General features: G+C 41.0%; 1 protein-coding gene across 1 annotated transcript in view; it reads left to right on the top strand.

The window, feature by feature from the left end:
- CES5A (carboxylesterase 5A) overlaps positions 1-24,579 on the top strand; it is a 99,646-nt gene that overhangs the window by 7,049 nt on the left and 68,018 nt on the right. The window contains exon 2 of the mRNA XM_063598088.1: positions 4,810-4,880. Coding sequence (XP_063454158.1) covers positions 4,810-4,880 — 71 coding nt within the window. The remainder of the gene's footprint in view (positions 1-4,809; positions 4,881-24,579) is intronic.

Genomic DNA, 24,579 nt, shown 5'->3' with positions numbered 1-24,579 from the left:
AGGCAAAGTATGAGGTGTAGAACGCAACCAGAAGCATGCCACTTGCTGCGGGCAATGGAATGTGAGTGGAAGTCACATGTCACTTCAGGATGGAGGCCTTTAGGTAAGCCTGCCTCACTGCTGTATCATCAACAAGGGTTGGTGCTGAGAAGGCCTTGAAGCACAATCTGTCCCTGCCCTCCAGGAGAGTTCATGGCCCAGCGAGGGAGGCAGATATGGAAGCAGTCATCATGCAAGGTGATTGGGGTTGGACCAATGCTATGTCTCAGCAGGAGGGGCCAACAAAGGGTGGAGACAGCTCTGCTGGGGGAAGGGGTTAGAGAAGGCTTTACTAAAATGCACAGATCTTGAGGTGGGTCTTGAAGGACATGTTAAGTTCTCCAGGTAGGCAAAGCACATACGGAAATCCCAGGTGAGAGAACTACCCTCTCTGCTTTCTTTTCTTGTGGTATTTGTCTTACTCTGCTCTTCGTGATAGTATCATGTATCTGCCTGGTCTCTTGTAGCCCATTTGCTGTTGTACTTAACATCTGTGTGCCTCAGTTTCCTCATCTGTCAAGGGAGTATAATTATAATGCTCCCTCACTAGAGTTGTTTTCAGGATTAAATTGTTTAAGGTGTATGGATATATATGAAGCATATGAGATGATGCCTTACACATGGTAAACACTTGGTAAATGCTACAGTACAATACTTTATATTTAATAGATACTCAAAAAATGTTTTCCTCATTGAAGTGCTCCTCAACTTCATGTGACCCCTGTCACCTAAAATAAAAACTATTTTGGCTGGTGGAAGCTACTAGCAGCCTAATGTCTACTCTCAAAAAGCATCCCTCCACTGAGTTAGCTAATCCTCTGATCTGTATTGGTATCACTCAGTGATTAGCAGGGATTAGAGGAGCACCTACTACTAAAAGTCAGGGAGATACAAAAAAAGATAGGACTAAGAACTGGCCCTCAGACTTAGTGGCCAGCTGGAGAAACCCGGTGTATGCTTGGGTCCAACAGAAAAGATACACCATAGGATGATCCCACTTTGCAGCATGTAGATGCTTTGATATAAAGAGCATCATGGCCAGAAGGGTGTGGGAGGAGAAGTATCTGACTGGGCAGAGATCTTAGAGGATTCTCAAATGGAATTTCCAGTAAGTGCTCCATACGAACACACACGGGAGGAGAAGACGTGGGATTGCAGAGCTGCAAAGATGGCATTGTGCAAGGCAAACCCCAGGTCTCTTTATGAATTCTTTCTCTTCCATTAATTCTTTGAGGCATGGAAAGTAGATTTCCAAGTATCATGGGAAGTTAGGCATGCTGCTGAGGATGGTCCAGAAATAACAGCATGGCTACTGGAGTGTTGGGAAGATTGGAGGTGACAGAGGATCCAAGGAGGAGTGAGAGTTGAAGCACCACATCAGAGAATGCCGAACTGAAGTCAGGAGGAAGAAAGGCCTGAGAACATGGGCTCATGGGCTCCCTACTTTGGTGACTGTTAAAGACCCATCTACAGATTGGAATATTGGCAGCAATGGAAATTTCAGCTTTTGTGTGCCATCTCTTTGACTCAATGTTTTTATATGTTGCTTCCTGTTTATTAACTTCTATTTCTTATAACTTTGTGATGAGACAGTTGGAAGGCATGCCTGTCTCTCATACTGTATACATTGCCAGGAGGACTAGGTGGAGTGTGTATGGAAGAAAGAATATGACGAAAAAAAAAGCATTAGTGAATGAAACATCACCAGGAGAGTTCATAGAAGAATGCACTGGCAAAGAAGTTACACACAGACATCTACCCAGAGAGAATCTGAGGTTGACTATAAATAAAGTTTAAAAATGGTATAGAACTCAGTGAAAAGGAGTGTGGTGGAAGGCTTGTAGGAAGAGGTGGTTCTTTACTGGGACTTGAAGGATGGTTGGACTTTGGATATAGGGAAGGAGAAGAAATCATATTCTAAGATGGATGTGATGATTAATTTTACATGTCAACTTGACTGGGCCATGGGGTGCCCAGATATTTGGCCAAATATTATTCTGGCTGTGTCAGTGAGGCTGTTTTTAGATGAGATTAACACTTGAATCAATAGCCTGAGTAAAGCAGATTGCCCTTCCTAATGTGGGTGGCCCTCATCCAATCAGTTGAAAGCTGAAATAGAACAGAAAGGCTGACTCTCCCACAGATAAGAAGAAACTCTTTCTGCCTGTTTTGAGCTGGGATATCTTTTTTTATTCCACCTTTTGGACTCAAATTGAAACATTAGACCAGGCGCAGTGAGTGGCTCATGCCTGTAATCCCAGCACATTGGGAGGCCAAGGCAGGTGGATCACCTAAGGTTGGGAGTTCAACACCAGCCTGGCCAACACTGTGAAACTCCATCTCTACTAAAAATACAAAAATTAGCCAAGCGTGGTGATGCACACCTGTAATCCCAGCTACTCAGGTGCCTGAGGCACAAGAATGGCTTGAACTCAGGAGGTGGAGGTTGCAGTGAGCCGAGATCACACCACTGTACTCTAGCCTGAGTGACAGAGTGAGACTCTGTCTCAAAAAAACAAGACAAAACAAAACAAAACAAAAAAACCCAAAACAAAAAACACGGGTTCTTCTTGGGTCTCTAGGCTGCCAACTTTCAAACTAAAACTTACACCAGTAACTCTCCTGTCTCAGGCCCTGCACTTAGACTGGAGCTACACATGGGCTCTCTTGGGCCCCCAGATTGCTGACTGCAGACCTTGGGACTTCACAGCTTCCATAGTCACACAAGGCAGTATCTTATAATTTCTCTCTCTTCCTCTCTTGACACACATGCATGCATGTGCACATGCACATGCACACACACACACACACACCCCACACAATTTCTTGGTTTCTATTGGTTCTATTTCTCTGGATAATCCTGACTAATAGAATGAAGAATATAACTTTTGAGGCAAAGTCATAGTAAATTAACCCTTACTGAGAATCTACTATGGGTCAAGCACTTTATGCATAATCTCATTTAATCCCTATCCCCATGCAGTGGGAAACATTTCTAAGTCCAGTCCGTGGATCAATATTGTACTGATATTAAATTAATAGATATTTACTGAGCACCTACTATGGGCCAGAGACTTCTCCATTCCACGTGATGTCACATTTCACATATTTATTTATTTATTTAATCAACAAATACTAACTGAATGTCTACTGAATGCTTGGAATGCATCAGTGAACAAAACAATAATATATATTCTCTTGAAATTTACATTTTAGTGAGGAAAGGCAGAACAATAATGCTAGCTATAACAAATAATTAATTATACAATACATTAGAAGGTGATAAATACTCTAAAAGTGTTGATAGAGTAAAGGGGATTAAACACGTTGAGGTTGGGGTTGGATTGCAATTTTAAATAGGACAGTCAAGGAAACCCCACTATAAAGGTAAAATTTGAGCAAAGTATTGAGAAGGAGATGTATGAGTGAGCAAATCAGAGAGCAGGAACAACAAGTGCAAGGGCCCCGAGACAAGAACCCTTGGTACATTGGAGGAACAGCAAGAAGGCTGGTGTGGGTGGATGAGAATGAATAAGAGGAGATGATAGGAGGAGGTGGGGTCAAGGGTGACGAAAGAGAGGTCATAGTATGTAGGCCTTTGTAGACCATTGCAAAGAATGTGGTTTTAGTCTTTGCTGTGTATTTTGCAGATGATGACCTATTCTGTTTTACATTATAACAGAATCACTCTGGCTGCTGTGTTTCAGTGGTCCAGGTGAGAGATGGTGGTGGCTGGAACCAGGGTAGTAGCAGTGGAGGTAAAATAGGTGAACAGATTCTAGATATGTGTATATATGTATATACATATGTGTCATGTATATGTATATACATATAGTAACAGCTTTAGTGAGATAATTCACCCACTTAAAGTATACAATTCAAGTAAGACTCTAAGGCTTTTGAACTGAGAAACCAGAAACATGGAATTTTCATCAACTAAGATGGAGGAAGAGAGCAGATTCGTTGGAAGGGAAGGGCAATAGTTTAGTTTGGGATATGTTAAATCTACACCCAATTGCTAATGAGGGAAATCTGGGAATTATCCCTTACTCTTCCCATTTCTTTATCACTACTATCCCAAATCCCTACATCTGATCTATCAACAAGTCAGATCACTTCTACCTCCAAAGGGTATCTTGAGTAAGTCCATTTCCATCAGAAAGTGCTTATGAGATATCCCATGTCCTCCCCACCATTTCCCATTCTCCTTTGCAGTTAGAATGGAGTCATGTGACTGGTTCTGGCCAATGAGCTATGAAGAGAAGTGACACATGGCACTTCCTGGTCAAAACAGTTAAGAACCCATGACGTGCCTCCTTCATCTCTCTCTTTCCCTGATAGGCCTTGAAGGCCATGTATTCCAAATGGTAGAGCTGCAAGATGAAGGACTTCCCAATTCACACTGGACTCTCATGTGGGCAAAAAATAAACTCTGTATGTATTGAGTGTTACTTAACTACTGAGATATCAGATTTATCCTCACACAATTTTTCTTCTCCCTCCTGCTACCCTAGTCTGAACTTCCATCATCATTGCCAAATTTTGTGGAATAGTCACCTAATTAATGTCCCTACTCCTACCTTTGTATCCCCCAAATTCATTCTTTACAAAGCAGCCAGATCAGAGTTCTTCAATGGCTTCCTGTTGCACTTATCACTGAGTTGCTGTGTAATCTGGCTCCTGCCTCCCTCTTGAACCTCATCTCATCAGCCCCTAGCTCACTGAGCTGCTTACTCTGCCTCAGACTCAACAAGCTCTTTCTTTTTGCAGGGTCTTTGCCTGTGCATTTCCTCTGCCTGGTTGGTCTCATGGCTGGCTCCTTCCTATCCTTCAGGTCTCAGGTTAGATCTCACCCTTCTCAGAGAGGCCTCCCTGATGACTCTATCCAGAGTTGCCCACCCTCCCCCCCCCATTATTTTCTGTCATCACACACTATTTATTTTAAACACTAATAACAATCTATCATTTAATGAATGAACAAATGAAGTAAGCAACTAACTAACTAACTAACATATTTACTCTTTGTCTCATCCACTGACAGTAAACTCCACAAGAACAGAGACCTGTATTCATCATTGTACTACCAGTGTCTTAGTCTGTTTTCTGTTGCTACAACTGAATACCTGAGACTGGGCAATTTATAAAGAAAACAAATTTATTTCCTTCAGTTTTGGAGGTTGGGAAGTTCAAAATCAAGGGGTTGCATCTGGTGAGGGCCTTCTTGCTGGTGGAGACTCTCTGCAGAGTCCTGAGGTGGCACAGGGCATCACATGGATAGCAATTGCATGTGTGACTGGTTCTGGCCAATGAGCTGTGAAGAGAAGTGACACATGGCACTTCCTGGTCAAAACAAAACTGGCTTTTATAATAGACACACTCTTGTGATAACCAACCCAGTCCTCTGATAACCCATCAATCCATTTATCCATTAATCCTTGAGTGAATTAATCCATTTATGAAGGCATAGCCCTCATGACCCAATGAGGGTCTTAAAAGTCCCACCTCTTCATAATGTGACATTGGTGATTGGGTTTCAACATGAGTTTCAGAGGGGCCAAACATTGACTCCATGGCAGCCCATGTCTGATATGCATTTAACATGTGGTAGATGCTTCATAAGCATCACATGATTCAGCATCAGAGACACAGCATGCCCAAGGCAAGGTTCCTGTCCTCAGAAATCTCATGGTTGAGTAGTGAGAGGCCAGGAGTCAGGGTGCAGTGGGTTTGCAACCCAATCTAACCTAATTTGGGGGAAGGTTGGAAGAACTTCCTGGATAAGGGGATTCCTGAGGCAGGCCCCAAAGGACAGAGCGCTATTATTTGGCCTGATAGATTAAGAGAAGGGCCTTTTAGAAAGGAGAAGTGGCATGCATAAAGGATCAGAGGGGTGAGAATAGGGTTAAGGCCAGTCCAGAATGACTGCAATGTGGGATATGAGTTGCAATAGCAAGAGATAGGGTGGAGACAGAGCAAGGGCCAGATCATCTAAGGCCTGACATGTCAGGCTAAGAAGATTGCACTTGACCTTGCATCAGTAGGCTGTCATTGACTGAGTCCACGTGTTTTGTGGCAGAACAAACTTAGGCTAATTCCTTTTGGGCATCATGGTGAGGTGGAGGACCTTTGGTTAAAGGATCTTGCCTCTGTTCCTCATTGGCTGCATAGATTTCTCTTCTCCATGGCTCCCAACTCCATTCTGTCTAATACATGTTGTGTAGAAAATAGACTGCAGGAAGGGAATGAGAAGGAAGAATATTTACAGTAGAGAAGTTTGGACATTGGAAGTAATTCCTGGGATGAAGAAAGAATAGCAGAGGATGGAGTGGAAAAAGCACTGGACTAGGAGTCAAGAACCCTGGTTCTGTCACTAATTACTGTATGGCCTTGGAAAACTCATTTTATCTACCGGGGCCTTGATTTCTCCATATGGAAAATGGGGTTTTGGGCTTAATTGGTAATCCACCAAAAATGTCCAACCTTACAGAATCATACTGGTGGTGGGATTTCAGGCACCATGATCTTGAAGTAGGATGTAATTTTTTTTGTTTTTTTGTCTATGACTTAAGACATTCCTATAAATGGCTCTTATGCATCTCCTCCATTCCCCTTCTCAAGGGAGAAGGAATACTATGTGTCTATGTGTCAGTATTTTGATAGGCATTGGAGATAAAACATACAGGCCCAATCTCTCTGTTTTCATGAAGCCTACAGTTTCGCACTGGAAAACTGATTTTTAAAAAATCACACAAACAATGTAAAATTACAACCGTGATTAGAACCACAGAAGTAACACATAGCATGAAGAGAACCATTCAAAAGGGAGTCAGAAAAGCCTGGGACAGTTCTGAAGACTGGGAAGTCCAAAATCGAGGGGCTGCATCTGACAAGGGCCTTCTTGCTGGTGGGGACTCTCTGCAGAGTCCCAAGGTGGCACAAGGCATCACATGGCTAAGGGGTGCAAAAACCAGAACCAAACTGGCTTTTATAATAGACCCTCTCTTATGATAACTCCTTGTAGTAGTGACACTTGGGGGAGATCTGAAGGATAAGTCAGAGATAACTGGGCAGGGAGTGGAAGGTATCAAGTACCAGGCAGAGGGAACAGCATATTCAGAGAGACAGGGCAAAGGCTGGTGTGGCTGGAGCAGGGAGAGAAGCCTGGCAAAGGATGATGCTGGACAGGGGACTATTTAAAATTTTGCTTATGCAGAGCCTAGGGGATCCAGTTGGTCAGACATTGGTCCTTTGGTTGCTGAATTGTGGGGGGTTCTGACAGGGTGCTGGGGGAGGAGGGAGGATGTCAGGGAACATTTGGTGTAGGTGTGCTTGGGATAAGGAAGTATTTTCAATGTTCTAACAATCTTTATGGCCACGTGGGTGTGTTCCATCTGACCATTAGTGATTGGGACAAAGAGGTGGGCAGGGATCCAATTAACCATGAGGACCTAGAGGACATAGAGTTTGCCCTGACAATATTGGGGAGCCACTGCTGGGGCCAAGGAAGGTGGTGAGGGGGCCACAATTGGGTTTTACAGAACTGAGATTAAGCTGAGGGGAGCAAGGTTCTCACTTCAGCCTCAGAACTGAAGTGGGGGCCAAAAATCAGTACTTAAGATAGATTTCTGCAATATTTAAAAATATTTAAAAAAATTTCAAAGTAATGCAAAAAACATTCCATCGTGAGCAAAACATCAACATTTTCAATAAAGACAGCATTTAATCCTACACTTTCATGATTCGACCTCACTTTCTTCAATACAATCTATGCCCTGTCGGATGCTGTCTTCATGTAAATTTTTGCTAGTTTGTTCACCATGGACATATTTTGCACTCATTTAAAAATATTGCATGAAAATAGTATTTATCTTGATTGCTGAGTATTTAGGGTGTCTCCATAAATGTTGGGCCTGGCCCTAATTTTGAAGCACTCTGATTTTGAAGTGATGACTTGGGTCTGTGGATGTGGAGGCGCAGAGGGGCCAGTGTGGATGTGGGGAGTCATGGGGGTGGGGTGCACATGAGAGATGCAGCCAGATTGTCTGAATGCGACAGGAGGGGATGTACGGGCAGGCATGCTGCTCGCCCCCTCTTCTGGGGATTCTGAGGAGGGGGTATGAGGGGGATGCTGTCAGCAGCCCATCTGCACTATGTGACTGCCAGCCAGGCTTGTGAGCCAAGCGCCCACCTCCCTTGGCGAGGCTGTTGGGAAGCCATTTTACCAGGAGAGTGGGAAGCATCTCATGGTCTGACTCGGCCATGCCTTGGGGCTACTCTGATGTGCTCCCTTGGTAAACTCTAATCTGTTCCCTTCTATTGCGTATGTGACCCGCTCACCTCCAGGTGAGCCCTGGTTCCAGCTTGTGGAGTCTTAGAGCCCACTGGCCATGTGCTTCTAGACCTTCTGGGTCTGTGGACCTGCCTGTGTCTTTAATGTTGCAGATTGTGCTCCACCCCTGAACTTAACCTGCTTCTATGGTCCTGCAGGCTGTGGCTGGGAAGCAAGCGACATCCATCTAGGGCCTTGGACGCATGCTAGAAGACCTTCCCATGATGTGAGGTCAGAGTCACCTGGGACCTCTGAGTCCTGGGGACACAGGTAGGATTGTCAAGACAAGGACAGGTCAGGAGCATGTGGGACAGCAGGGGATGGGGGAAAGGCATTGAAGAGGACTAACAATTAACAGCAGAATCAACGGCCAACACCATAGACATCTCAATTGGTTTAGCTTACCAAATTCTGACTGAAAAAGTTGAGCAAATTTTATATTTGATGGGTGTCAAAACTGTTGCACCCAGATCAGCTATAGACAAGAGCACAGTCTCAGTGGAAATTTTATTTTATTTCTTAAAAATGACGTTTACTTCTTGTTAAGATTAAGGTTGAGTATCTTTTAAACAAATTCCAATAGCTTTAGGGTACAAGTGGGTTTTGGTTACATAAATGAACTGTATAGTGACGAAGTCTGGGTTTTTAGTGTACCTGTCACCTGAACTGTGTACATTGTACAAAATAGGGGATTTTTTTGTCCCTTATCCCCCTCCCACCCTTCCACCTTCTGAGTCTCCAGTGTCCATTATACCACTTTGTATGCCTTTGCAAAGCCATAGCTTAGCTCCCACTTATAAGTGAGAACACGCAGTATTTGGTTTTCCCTACCTGAGTTACTTCACATAGGATAATGGCCTTCAGTTCCAGCCAAATTGCTGGAAAAGATGATTTTTTTTTTTTTTGAGACAGAGTCTCACTCTGTTGCCCAGGCTGGAGTGCAGTGGCTCGATCTTGGCTCACTGCAAGCTCCATCTCCTGGGTTCATGCCATTCTCCTGCCTCAGCCTCCCGAGTAGCTGGGACTATAGGCACCTGCCACCACGCCCAGCTAATTTTTTCTATTTTTAGTAGAGACGGGGTTTCACCGTGCTAGCCAGGATGGTCTCGATCTCCTGACCTCGTCATCCATCCGCCTTGGCCTCCCAAAGTGCTGGGATTACAGGCATGAGCCACCGCGCCCAGCCTCAAAGATGATTCTTTTTTATGGCTGAGTAGTATTCCATGGTATATGTATACCATATTTTTTTATCCACTTGTCAGTTGATGGGAACTTAGGTTAATTCCATATCTTTGCAATTGTGAATTGTGCTGTGGTAAACATATGAATGCAGGTAACTTTTTAAAATATAGTAACCTCTTTTCCTTTGGGTAAATATCCAGTAATGGGATTGCTGGATCAAATGGTAGATCTACTTCTAGTTCTTTAAGAAAGCTCCATACTGTTTTCCATAAAGGTTGTACTAATTTACATCATTCCCACCAACAGTGTATAAGCATCCCCTTGGTACTGCATCCACACCAACATCTATTGATTTTTGACTTGTAAAAATTGGCCATTTTGACCGGGGCAAGGTGATATCTTACTGTGGTTTTAATTTGCATTTTCCTGATGATTAGTGGTGTTAAGAATTTGTTTTCATACTATTGTTGGCCATTTGTATATCCTCTTTTGAGAATTGTCTATTCATGTAGTTTGCCCACTTTTTAATGAGATTACTTGTTTTTTTCCTTGCTGATTTGTTGAGTTCCTTGCAGATTCTAGATCTTAGTCCTTTGTCAGATGTATAGTTTGTGAATATTTTGTCCAATTCTGTAGGTTGTCTATTTACTTTGTTGATTATTTCTTCTGCTGTGCAGAAGCCTTTTCATTTAATTAAGCTCCATTTATTATTTTTGATTATATTGCATTTGCTTTTGGAGTCTTAGTCATAAATTCTTTGCCTGGGTCAATGTCCAGAAGAGTTTTTCCTAGGTTTTCTTCTCAGATTTTTCTGGTTTCAAGTCTTACATTTAAGTCTTTATTTTTTTTCTATTTAGGTATTTAATTCATCTTGAGTTAATTTTTGTATATGGTGAGAGACAGGGATTCAGTTTCATTCTTCTACATGTGGCTATCTAGTTTTCCCAGCATCAATGGAAATTTTAAATAAGTGAGATCAAGATCCTGAAGCATTTCTTTGAAGAATTGTAACAGAAGAGGAAACATGGCTTTACCAGTACAATTCTAAAGACAATGCACAATCAAAGCGATGGCTACTAAGAGGTGGATGTGGTTCAGTCAAAGCAAAAGCAGACTGGGCAAGAGCAAAGGTCTTAGCAACAGTTTTTTGGGCTGCTCACAGAAGTTTGCATGTTGACGTTCTTGAAAGCCAAAGAATAATAACATCTACTTATTATGATAATATTTAGAGAAAGCTACAGCTTTAGCAAAAATGCTCAGAAAAGCTTCACCAGAGAGTCCTTCTCCAGCATGACAATATTCCTGCTCATTTCTCTCATTAAACAACGGTAATTTTGCCAGAGTTTTGGTGAGAAACCATTAGGCATTCACCTTAAAGTTCTGCTTTGGCCTCTTCTGACTTATTTTTATTTCCTAATCTTAAAAAATTTGTAAAGGGCACTCATTTTTCTTCAGTTAAAAATATAAAAATGACTTCACTGACATGGTTAAATTGCAAGAACCCTCAGTTCTTTAGGGATGGACTAAATGGCTGACATTAATGCTTACAAAAGTATCTTGAACTTGATGCAGCTTCTGCTGATAAAGTTTATATTCTTGTTATCTTTTAATTCCATTTTCCACAACTTTTGTTGAAGTCCCTTCATAGTTATTAGTTGAAGGACAATGAACAGATTTATTGCCTTTTTTCTATTCTTTTTAAAAAATTTATACATAATAGATGTACATAGTTTTGGGGTACTTGTGCTAATTTGATATATTCACATAATTTGTAAGGATCAAATCATTGTACTTGGTGTGTCCATAACCTTAGATATTTTTTCTTCATTCTAGAACCATGTTAATTCATCTCTTCTTGCTTTTTAAAAATGTATGATAGAATGTTATAAACTATAGTCACTCTACAGATCTAGCTAACACTAGGTCTCATTTCTTCCATGAAACCATATATTTGTACTCATTAATCAACTTCTCTTCATTCTTCCCCTCCTCTCTACCCTTACCTGTCTTTTTTATCTCCCACAGAAGAGTTATTTGTTTAAGTTCCTTGTAGGTTCTAGATATTAGTCCCTTGTCAGGTGTATAGTTTGGAAATATTTTGTCCAATTCTGTAGGTTGTCTATTTACTCTGTTGATTATTTCTTCTGCTGTGCAGAAGCTTTTTAGTTTGATTAAGTCCCATTTAACATGTGATATTGGTCTTTCTGTGCTTGGATTATTTCACTTGACATCATGACCTCCAGTTCTGTCCATGTTGCTGCAAATGAGAAGATTTCATTCTTATGGCTGAAAGATATTTCATTGTGTGTATATATCACATTTTCTTTATCCATTTATCCACTGTTGAGCAGTTAGGTTGATTCCATATTTTGACTATTGTGAGTAGTGCTGCAATAAATATGGGAATGCAGAGATTTTTTTTGACATATTGATTTGCTTTGTTTTGGATATATACCCAGTAGCTGAATTGCTGAATCATATGGTGCTTCTATTTTTAGTTTTCTGAGGAAACTCCAAACTGTTCTCCATAATGGCTGTGCTAATTTACATTTCCATCAACAGTGTACGAGGGTTCTCCGTTTTCTGCACTCTTGCCAGCATCCGTTTTTTCCTGTCTTTTTGATAAAAACCACTTTAACTGGGGTGAGATGGTATCTCATTGTTGTTTTGATTTGCATTTCTCTGATGATTAGTGATGTTGAACATTGTTTTTCATATACTTGTTGGCCATTTGTATGTCTTCTTTTGGAAATGTCTACTCAGATCATTTGCCCATTTTTATTTGGATTGTTTATTTGCTATTGAGTTGTTTGAGTTCCTTATATATTCTGATTATTAATCTGTTGTCGGTTGAGAGTTTACAAATATTTTCTCATTCTGTGGGTTGTCTCTTCACTTTGTTGATCATTTCTTTTGCTGTGCAGAAGCTTTTTAACTTAATGTAATCCTATTTGTCTATCTTTGCTTTGGTTGCCTGTGCTTTTGAGGTCTTATACAAAAAATCTTTGCCCAGACCAATGTCCTGTGGCGTTTATCCAATGTTTTCTTCTAGTAGTTTCAAAGTTTCAGGTCTTAGATTTAAGTCTTTAATCCATTTTGTTTAGATTTTTGTGTATGGTAAGAGATAGGGGTCTAGTTTCATTCTTCTGCATGTAGATATCCAGTTTTCCCAGCATCATTTATTGTCCTTTAAATGTGTTTAATTTATATCTGTGTTCTCTACTCTGTTTCATTGGTCTATGTGTCTATTCTTATGCCAGTAGCATGCTGATTTAGTTACAATTGCTTTGAAATAAATTTTGAAGTCAGGTAGTATGATGCCTCCAGCTTTGTTCTTTTTGCTCAGGATTGCTTTGGCTATTAAGGGTCTTTTGTGATTCCATATACATTTCAGAATTTTTTTTCTATTTCTGTAAAGAATATCATTGGTATTTTGATAGGGATTGCATTGAATCTATAAATTGCTTTGGGTAGTACGGTCATTTTAACAATATTAATTTTTTAAATCCATGAGTATGGAATATATTTCTTTGTGTGTGTGTGTCTGCTTCAATTTCTTTCATTAGTGTTTTATAGTTTTCTGTATAGATTTTTCACTTATTTGGTTAAATTGATTACTAGGTATTTTATATTCTTTGTAGCTAATGTAAATGGGATTGCTTTCTTGATCTCTTTTTCATATTGTTTGCTATTGGCATATTTAATTGCTACTGATTTTTGTATGTTGATTTTGTATCCTGCAAATTTATTGAATTTGTTTATCAATTCTAACAGTTTTTTTTTGTGTGTGTATTCTTTAGGTTTTCCTGAGTATAAGACCATGTCATCTGTGAATAAGGATAATTTGACTTCTTTCTTTCCAGTTGGAATGCCCTTTATTTCTTTCTCTTGCCTAATTACTCCGGCCAGGGCTTTCAGTACTATACTGAATAAAAGCGGTGAAAGTGGGCATACTTGTCTTATTCCAGATCTTAGGGAAAAGACCTTATGTTTCCCATTCAGTATGAACTTAACTGTGAGTTCGTCATATAAGGCATGTATTATTTTGAGCATGTTCCTTCTATACCCAGTTTGATGAGGGTTTTTATCATAAAGGGATGTTGAATTTTATCAAATGCTTTTTTGACATCTATTGAGATAAGCAAGTGGTTTTAGTTCTTGTTTCTTTTAATGTGATGTATTTTGTGCTAGTATTTTGTTGAGGATTTGTGCATCTAAGTTCTTCAGTGATATGGCCTGTAGTTTTCTTTTTTCATTGTGTCCGTATTTGATTTTCATATCTGGATAATGCTGGCCTCATAGAATGAGTTTGGAAGTGTCCTGTCCTCTTCAATTTTTTTGAAGAGTTTGAGAAAAATTCTTATTACTTCTTCAAATGTTTGATAGAATTCATCAGTGAAGCTATCAGGTCCTGGGCTTTACTTTGTTGGGAGACATTTTATTATGGCTTTGATCTCATTATTTATTATTGGTTTATTGAGATTCTGTATTTCTTCATAGTTCAATCTTGATAGGTTGTATGTGTCCAGACATTTATCCATTTCTTCTAGGTTTTCCAATTTGTTGGAGTATAGTTGTTCATACTAGTTTCTTATAATCTTTTTGTATTTCTGTAGTCTCAGTTGTTATGTCTCCTTTTTCATTTCTGATTTTATTTATGTGAGTTGTCTCTCTTTTTTTCTTAGTTTAGCTAAAGATCTGTTATTTTATCTTCTTAAAAAAGTAACTTTTCATTTTGTTAATCTGTAATTTTATTTCGTCTGAATTTCATTTATTTCTGCTCTGATCTTTATTATTTCTTTCTTCTATTAATTTTGTTTTTTTTTCTTGCTTTTCTAATTGCTTGAAGTGCATTAGGTTGTTTCTTTAAAGTCTTTCTACTTTTTAAATATAAGTGTTTACTGCTATAAACTCCTCTCTTATTACTACTTTTGCTGTATCCCATATATAGTTATGTTGTATTTCCATTTTCATTTTTTTCAATAAATTTTTAAATTCCTTCTTAACTTCTTCATTGACCTATTGGTAATTCAGGAGCATGTTGTTTAATTTCCACATGTTTGTAAAGTTTCCAATGTTCTTGTTGTTATTCATTTCTAATTTTACTCCATGTCATCAAAAAAGGTACTTGATATCATTTCTACTTTTTAAAATGTATTGAGACTTGTTTTATCACCTGATATATAGTCTATTCTGGAGAATATTCTATATGCTGGTGAAAAGAATGTGTATTCTGCAGCAGTTAAGTGAAATGTTTTATAAATGTCAGTTAGGCTTATTATGTAGTGTGTAGTTTAACTCCAGTGTTTGTTGATTTTCTGTCTGCATGATCTGTCTCATTACCAAGAGTGGGGTGTTAAAATTTCCTACTATTATTGTATTGCAGTCTACTTCTTCCTTTAGATCTATTAATGTTTGCTTTGTATACTTTGGGAGCTCTGGTACTGGATACATAAGTATTTATAATTGTTATATCGTTTTGCTGAATTGACCCCTTTATCATCACGTAGTGGCCTTTTATGTCCTTTTCACAGCCTTTGATTTGTAGTCTATTTTTTCTCATATAAGTATAGCTACTTCTGCTCCTTTTTGGTTTCTGTTTGCATGGAATATCATTTTCCACCCTTTCACTTTCAGTCTCTGTGTCTTTATAGGTAAGGTGGGTTTCTTATAGGCAGCAAATAGTTGAGTCTTGTTTCTTTATTCATTCAGGTACTATGTCTTTTAATTGGGGAATTGAGTTCACTTACATTCAGTGATAACATTCAGTGTTATTATTAAGTAAGGGCTTACTATTGACATTTTGTTGTTTGTTTTCTGGTTGCTTTGTAACTCTTCTCTTCCTTTCTTCCTGTCTTTCTTTGTGGTTAAGTGATTTTCTCTGGTAGTATGTTTTAATTCATTGCTTTTTATTTTTAGTGAATCTATTATAAGTTTTTACATTGTGGTTACCATGAGGCTTACAAAAAATATCTTATAGATATAACAAGTTATTATAAGGACATGACAACTTATCTTAGATCACAAAGAAAAGAATAGAAACAAAAATAATTTTAAAAACCTACACTTTAACTCCACTTCCTCTCCCATTTTGACTTTTATTTGTCTCAACTTACATATTTTTATATTACCCATTTCTTAACAGTTTGCTGTAGCTATTATTGTTTTGATATATTTGTCTTTTGGCCTCCATACTAGAGTTATGAGTGGATTGCACACCATAATTACAGTATTAGAGTATCCTGGGTTTGTATACTTAATTTTACCAGTAAGTTTTATGCCTTCAATTTTTTTTTTTGCACTTCAATGGTTTTTTTTTTTTTTCTTTCAGATTGAAGAACTTCTCTTAGCACTTCTGGTGGTAGTGAATTCTCTCAGCTTTTGGTTGTCTGGGAAAGACTTTATCTCTCCTTCATATTTGAAGAATAGCTTTGCTGAATGTAGTAATTTTGAGTGACAGTTTTTTTTCTTTCAGCACTTTGAAAGTATAATTCCATTTCCTCCTGGCCTGTATGATTTCCATTGAGAAGTCTGTTGCTAGACAAATTGAGGCTCCTTTGTATAATATTTACTTCTTTTCTCTTGTTGCTTTTAGGATCTTCTCTTTGTCCTTGACCTTTGAGAGTTTGATTATTATATGCTGTGGACTAGTCTCACTCGGGTCAGATCTTTTTGGAATTCTCTGACCTTCCTATACCTAGATATTTATCTCTTTCTCAAATTTGGGGAAGTTTTTTCTCTTTGAGTAAAGCTTTTTATCTCTCATTCTTGTTGAACTCTCTTTGAACACCAACAATTCTCAGATTTGGCCTTTTGAGGTAACTTTTTACATCTTGTAGATAATCTTCATTGCTTTTCATTCTTTTTTTCTCCTCTGAGTGTGTATTTTCAAAAGCCTATCTTCAAGCTCACTGATCTTTCCTTTGCTTGATCCATTCTGTTGCTGAGAAGAGCTTCTAATGAATTTTTCAGTTCAGTAAAAATATTTCTCAGTTCCAAGATTTTGGTTTGATTTTTAAAATTATTTCAGTCTTTGTTAAGTTTCTGTGGTAAATTTCTGAATTGTTTTTCTGTTTTATCTTGGAGATCACTGAGTTTCCTTAAAACTACTATTTTGAATTCTTGGTGAAAGAGATAACATACCACCATCTCGTTAGGGTCAGTCACTGGTTCCTTGCTTTGTCCATTTGAGGAGATCATGGTTCCCTGTTTGCAGTTGCTTCTAATGGATGTATGTTTATGTCTTTGCATTGAAGGATTATTTATTTCTGTCTTCCCTGGCTGGCTTCTTTTGTTTTTTATTGGATGTATTTGTTTAGAGATTCTTCACCACTAGGTAATTGACTCATTTTCAACTCTAGGTAGCGCTTTAAGCCCAGGTTCGCCGTCCTTCTAATAAATGATCTAAGCAGTGCCCTTTCTGAATGGGGGGGTCTCAAAGGGGATACCTCAGCAGTGTGAGACAGCTGGCTAGGGATTCATTCCCAGAAGACCTGTGGGACAAACCTCCTGCAGTGTGATGCTGCTGTAGGTCTTGCCTCCCCTTTTTGTCTGCCTCACATCAGGGATGGTTCTCCTTTCAGTCACTTGTGATGCTTTCTGTGAGTTAAGGTAAGGAGAGGTCTCCTATCAGAGAACCGAAGATGGTGGAGAAGTTGGTTGCTCTTCTCATTCTCACCTTTTGCAGTGTAGAAACAGTGAGTTGGAGAACAATTTTCTGCATACTTGGTGCTGGGCAGAATGAGGGGAGGGGCATCGTGGATGTGAGAGTCCAATTCTTTTACTGCCTTCTTGGAGTTTTTTCACGTCTCTGCAGCCCCCAAAACTATCTCATCCTCATCTTTGACTGCTGGGTTATTTCTGATGATAATCTTGGCACTTATATTTGTTTTTTGTATCGTGCTGGTGGGGGAAGGGTGGTGGAAGTATGTGAAACTAGCTTGCTTCTATGCTACCATTTGGGAACTGGAAGACTCAGGCATTCTTAAATATTTCTGAACCTCAGTTTTCTCTTCTGGAGACTAAGGATAATAACTATAGCTGCCTTTCAGGACTCCTGGAAGGACACACTGTATTTAACTCATGGAAAGTGCCTGGCACACTGCTGGGCAAAAAGAAGGAGCTCAAATGTGCCAGCTATGATTATTTCCACAATTCTACAGTTGGGTTGGTTTATGTCCAACTCACCTAATAATTTTTGGTAGATAAAATGAGACAACAGATGGGAAAACATTTTTGGAATGTATAAATTGATTTTTTAAAAGTAGTGATTTTTCTAGATTTTTCTAAACCTTAAAAGAAAATCATTCACAAAGGTTGTTTCATCAGTATGTGGCTAGTGGCTTTGACATGTACCTTTGAACAAGGGTAGAAAGCAGGTAAAGAGACAAAGAGAGGTCACCAGGAGGGTACAGGGTTCTGAGCTGAGAGTCGTAGGAGCAAAAGAGTCCATACTTCCCGAGGAAAGCGCAGATAAAATCATTTGGGTAGGGAATCCTGGCTAAAGACAGATTCCAGAGGGCCCTGGGTGGTAGGTGAAGACCTCAGGCTTTAACCAGCAGGCAATGGACATGAAACTAATCACAGTGGCCCCCAAGTGACTCTAGCTTCTCCATAGCCCTTTGACCTGACAAATTATGAGTCTGTTTCTCTGACTATATGTCTTCACATGTTGCACAAAGCTCAGAAGAGTTTCACGTAGGCCTTGAGGGCCTGACACAAAAAGCTGGTGAAGGCCACGAAGGAAGGGAGGCCTGTGCCCTGGGGCAACTCAGCCTGTTCAGGGACTCATTGCCCAGCAGAAGGCTTGGTGCCCAGCCCTCAGCCTTCTGTGACTGACTCTATGTGGCTGAGAGTTGGGTCTCAGCCGATTAGAGATGGAGTGGGGTAGATAGGGGGTCCTGTAGGATGCTTCCAAGGCTCCAGGATGAAATCTGCCCCATAAGATGGGATAGGCCCATAGATCCTCTGCTCAGACCTTGATTACACTCTGAGACCCACCCTGGTAGAGATACTCACCCTGGATTTTGAGATTTTTAGGGGTGGGGAAGTGGGAAGTGATAAAAGTTTGCTAAGAACCATGAATGCTCATGATCATTCTATGAGGTGCCTGTAGTTTACAAATGAAGACCTTGAGATTGAGAGGCTAAGAAACTCCCAGCTCCAGCTTCAGACATGGGGAAGCATTATAATGTGATGGAGAGAATGTGTTAGAAGTCAGGCAGAAGTGGTTTCAGATCCCCTTCTTACCATCAATTTGCTTGCTTATCTGTAAGCTCCTGGGCAAATAACTTCACCTCTTTTTGCCTTCATTTCACCATTGAAAATAGGAATAGTCACACCCTTTATTACAAGAATGATGTTACAATGATCTGCGATGGCATAGTTAAAGTATATAGTGCCATATGTGGGAAATGATAAGAAGTTGGTAAGGATTACTGATGATTATTTCTTTCAGAATCTAATGGTATGGGAGGAATAGAACATAGACAGGGAGGTAAATCCAGGAAAGGCCTCTCTGGGGAAGAGATATTTCAATTGAGATAAGAGGGAGCCAGCATTATGATTATTATGGAATGAGGGATTTATTATAGTTGGAACAGTAGTTGGACATATTCAAGAAACCCAGCACATCCAGCCACCAAGGGGAGGCCATGAGAAGAGCTCATGTAGACGGTGATGGGATACTGCTGCCTCTGTGCAGTTTGTACCTCTCTGGGCCTGCAGCCATGCCTCTGGAGGTGAGCCTTGGGTAGATGTTGGTCAGCCAGACCTACCATTAGAAAGACAAGCTGGACACAAAATAGAAGAGCATGGGGTCAAGCAGAGATACTCCAGGTACCTCTGTGCCTGCCCATCAGCATATCTGACTATGATGATCTTTCAAGGATGCTGACTGCTGCTTCACTTCCTACTTTCCAAATCTTGTGCAAGTTCCTATTTTGGCCAATTCTCTCCCAGAACCATGCAATAGGGGGATTCCGAGAGCTACAGTTTCAACTTATCCAGTTGACAGCACAATTATGACAATGCTGCTACATTATTTCTTAAGATAGGAAAAACTTGAGGGAGAAGTTTGGGATGGGGAAAATCAATTCGGTTGTGGACATACTTCATTTTATATGTATGTTTAAGATGGCCTCAGTGACCCCTGTGTCCTGCTGTTCATGCCCTCTGTAATTCGCTATCCTTGAGTGTGGGCTGGATTTAATGACTCACTTCTAGGAAGCAGAATTTGGCAGAGGTGATGGAACCTGAGATGAGCTTACAACCATGGCTTCTGTTTTGGGTACTCTTTCTTGTTCTCTCATTCCCTTGCCCCGACGCAAGCCAATTGCCCCTCTGTTAGCTGCCTGACATGCCTACATGGCAAGGATCTGTAGAAGGCATTTGGCCAATGGCCAGTGAGGAACTGAGACCCCTGGTCCAATGACCTACCAGGAACAGAACCCTGCCAACAACCACATGGGTGAGTTTGGAAGCAAAGTTTCCCTTGGTTACACCTTCAGATGAGACTGCAGCTCCAGCCAACAGCTTGACCATAATCTTATGACAGAACCTCAGTTAGAAGCACCCAGGTAAGTGGCACTAGATTTCTCACTTACAGAAAATGTGACATAAAAAGTATTCATTGTTTTAAACCACTAAATTTAGGGGGTAATTTGTGAGGCAGCAATAGGTAACTAGTAAAGACATTCAAATGAATATTTGTGCTTGGAGCTTAAGGGAGAGGTCAAAGGTGGAATAAGTGTTTAGGAACCATTAGTATTTGATGGCACTTAAAACCATGGAACTGGATAAGATGATTAAAGTAAGAACAGTGATCAGAGGAGAGCAGAGCTCTGAGGAGTGAGCCTTGGGGGTTGCCTGCCTTCAAGGTTTGGCCAAACAAGGGAAATTTAGCAGAGTGAATGGGCATAAAGATGCCAAGGTGGAAGGAGGAAGAGCAGAAGGGTGTGGTGTCAGGAGTCAGGAGAAAATTGTGTCAAGGAGAGAAGTCTATGCTGCTGTGAATTCAGTTAAGGTGAATACCTCTGAGAAGATGTTACTGACTTTGACCACAGGGAGTTGATTGGCAACCTGGACCAGCAGCTGGAGTGGAAGAGAAGGCCTGTTGGAGAGGACTGGGGAAAGCAGGGAGCAGGGAAGTGATTGTGTTCCTGACTAGGCAGCAGGAGGTGTGTCCAAAGAAATATGGACTTTCCCTTTCATTTCCACTAAAGCTGTGTTTACTTTCCTGTGTGGTTCTTGGTCTCTGGAGATGGGAGGCAGGAGAGGAAGACAGAGGTTAGGGCTGAGTAGAGGGTGGTGTTAGGGAACTTGACTGCCATAGCTGAAGCAAGTTTGATGGCAGAGCCAGGGGGCTCATGTGGTTTAAATCCTATTTGGGTTAATTAGTTAATGAAATCGCTTTTGCAAAATTATGATAATAAGATAAATCTGACATGGCTGACTCCATCTTGCTTCTAGCCTCATAGGCTGGCTGTCTTCACTCATTCCTGGGCTTAGTCCAAGCTAACTTTGGGAAATAGTTTATAGTATAAATGATAATAGGCCTTCTCCAAAACTCAACCACCTTTGTAAAGCTAATGAAAGGCCACCAGGTTAAGAGGATGTGAGGAGGCTGAATTCTGCTAGGGTGTAGACATAAACCATTACCAGTCATTATTCCAGGAGTCACAAGATATGTAGCTTTCCCAATTACTCCTGCAGATAACATCGCTATCTTAGATCCTAAGATTGGCCATTTGATATGTCTTTTCAGGTGTTTGCATTTCTGAGTACCAATGGCTGTACCTGGACCTGCCCTGACCCAACTGGTCCTGTGGCCCCCACCCAGAAGTAGAATCCCTGGCTTGCCAAACAACCATTGAAAAACCCTAGCCTCTGAGTTTTCGGAGACTGATTTGAGTAATACTTCTGTCTGCCATATGGTGTGGCTGGTCTTGTGTCTATTAAACTGTTTCTTTATTGCAATGCCACTGTCTGGTTTTGTCTGTGTGGTGAGCAAGAAGAACCCATTGGATAGTGATGTTAAGATAGTTTCTTTGTATTGTCTGAACTAGAGATCTATCCTTCAGCCATTCAATGCTCTGCACAGGGACTCTGCCAGGCCATGGTGATCCATCATCAAGTCAGACATCATGCAAACGGGAGAGAATCCAGGGTCTGGAGAGGGACAGATGATTTCATAAACATTATAGGACCTGTGAGTAGTCAAAGTGAAACAGAGGTACATCCTGACATTAAGGGAGAGAGAGAAGGAGGGCCCAAGGTCGCCTGGGGGAGTGAACGAAGACTTCCTGGAGGAGGTGGCCTCTAGCGGAGCTTAAAGACCTTGTTGTTAGCACAATGATCAGATATTCCAGGCCTCTTCCTGCCCTCCCCTCCAACCCCACCTGCTATTTCTCCTCCAACTCTTCCCTTCCAAGTTTCCCAGTGTCCAGCTTTTCCCCTCCCCAAACATCTCACCTTTCTCCTTCCAGTTATCTCCCTTGCCCTCCCCCTTTCTTTTCTCCCTCCTCCCTTCTCCACCCCCTTCCACTGCTCTTTTCTCTCCTTTCCCTCCTTCTTTTCCTCCCGCTTCCCTGGCCCAGGATAAAAGCCCTTCTGCAGCCTCCCAGCTGATGAATTATGCATGTCATTCAGCGGGTGTGCCTGGCATCCAATTAGGGCCTTGGCCAGGTTGATCACTTAGACAGATTAAAATGTAATTCATTGGGGCTGACATTTAAGCCCCAGTGTGAATGGCAATGAGGAGAAGCAAATGCTCTCCCGGTACCTGGTGTGTGTTTGGGGGTGGGGGTGGCTACCTGCACTTGCTTAACTAATTCCAGCCTGGAGTAATATCAACACACAGACTGGTCTCTGATGCACAATGGGACTGGGGAAAGGCCCAATGCAGGCTTTGAGCCAAAGGAAGCTTAAAAGAAAAAAAAAAAAACAACTTTTTATTTAGAACTAATTTGAGATTTACACAAGAGTAGTGATAATAGCACAGAGTTCCCATATGCCCGTCACTGAGCTTTCCCTAATGTTAACATCTTATGTAACCACAGCACAAGGGTCAAAACTAAGAAATTAAAGAGGGTACAATACCATTAACTAAACTGCTGACGTTTTTCCAATTTCACCCAGTTTCCCACTAGTGTCCTTTTTCTGTTCCAGGATCCAGGCCAGGATCCCACATTCTAAAGCAGCCCTTTGGGATTGCGCCTCTCCAGGGACAGCAGTTCCTCCCTGCTCCCCAGACCAGCAATTCTCAAACGTTAGAGTGCAGAAAGTTATCAGGGATTTCGTTTAAAGGGCATGTCCTTCCCTAGACATTCTGATGCAGTGAGTCTTAGATAGAACCCTGGGTGTCCTTAGCAAGCATCCCCAGCCAGACACATACTCCCAGAGAACTGGTTGGTTCCCGGTTTCTTTCTAAGTCAGGTGTCAACTTTAGATTTCCTTCATCCCCTGGCGTAGCCTCAGGATACAGCAGAGTTACCCCCACCCACCACCTACTACCAGACCCTGGGGAGATGGCTGGGCTAACACAAAATCCTGATTTTTGAACCACTGGGTCAGACACATCATTTGCCACGCCAACCCCCCTGATTAAGTCCTTCTTGAAGAGGGGAGAAAGTGACATTTACCTGCCAGTCACAGATATATACATATTTTCATTTAATGCAAAGAGATTATCTGTAAGTAGATACTATTTTCCCCATTTTATAGGTGAGGAAACTGAACAAAAGTGATATTAAGGGTAGAGTTGCCAGATTTTGCAAATAAAAATATAGGAGGCCCTGTAAAAGTTGAACTTTAGGTAATGCAATACTGGAGACATACTTATATTTTTAAATATTGTAATTTACTAGAAATTCACATTTAACTGGACCTCCTGTATTTTATCTTGCAGCCCTGATTAAGTGGTAAGTCTGTGGCTGCAGAGCTAGTAAGTAGGCCCGGATGTGGATCTGACTCTGATTTCTGCAGCACAGGGCACCCTGTGCTTGCCAGCTCACTGCCTGCCTCACCTAGTGAGCTGCAGGCAACATGACGTGGGAACAGTGTGGATTTGTTTCCTGCTGTATCTCCAAGGCCTGGCACCATATGGCAGTAGATGCTTAATAAATGTTTGTTAAATAAATGAATGACTAAATGCATTCATGAAGGGACTTGATACTCTCTTTGTACCAGGGAAGGCTGCAGATGATGGTGATTAAACAGAAAGACTGAGTTGGCGAGGTTGAAACTGCCTTTGCAAATTTATAACTGAGGAAATTATAACAGTGAAAGAAATCAGATCTAACCGACTCCATCTTGCTTCTAACCTTTAAGCTGTCCTTGTTCATTCCTGGGCATAGGCTGAACTAACTTTGGGAAGGGATTCAGTTCATGGTTTGACTCTGAAACAAAATAGATAATAGCCCTTTCCCGAAAAGACCCTCTTCTTGCCTGGGGACCAGTCTGCTTTTGCAGGACTAACAAATCAGCTACAGATTACAAATTACAGTTTAGGGGTCATGCGGCCTCTGGCTCCAAGAGTCTGAACCTCCCCAAATTGCTCCTGGGGATGACATCACTACTGTAAACCCTAAGATCAGTGCTTGAGGTATTTTGCAGACCCTGCACTCCATGGATCAGCTGACACCACCCAGACCGGCAATCTGGCTCAACCAGTTCTGCCATTGCACCCAGGAACAGAAGACAGCAAGAAAAACTCACTTCAGACAGCAAGAAAAACTCACTTCGACCCCCCTATGATTCAATTTCCAGCCTGACCAATCAGCACTCCCCACTTCCCAAGCTTCTACCTGCCAAATTATCTGAAAAACTCTGATCCCTGAATGCTCGGGGAAACTGATTTGAGTAATAACAAAATTCCGGTCTCCCGCACAACCAGCTCTGCATGAATTACTCTTTCTCCATTGCAATTCCCCTGTCTTGATAAATCTGCTCTGTCTAGGCAGCGGGCAAGGTGAACCCAGGGCAGTTACAAGGTGCTGGGTAGGCAAGAGGAGCTGGAGGTCTGTGGCCTC

The sequence above is a fragment of the Pan paniscus genome, chromosome 18, assembly GCF_029289425.2.
Source record: "Pan paniscus chromosome 18, NHGRI_mPanPan1-v2.0_pri, whole genome shotgun sequence".
Lineage (NCBI taxonomy): Eukaryota > Metazoa > Chordata > Mammalia > Primates > Hominidae > Pan > Pan paniscus.
Note: the sequence above shows the minus strand (reverse complement) of the source record. Positions and strands in the feature narration are given on the sequence as shown.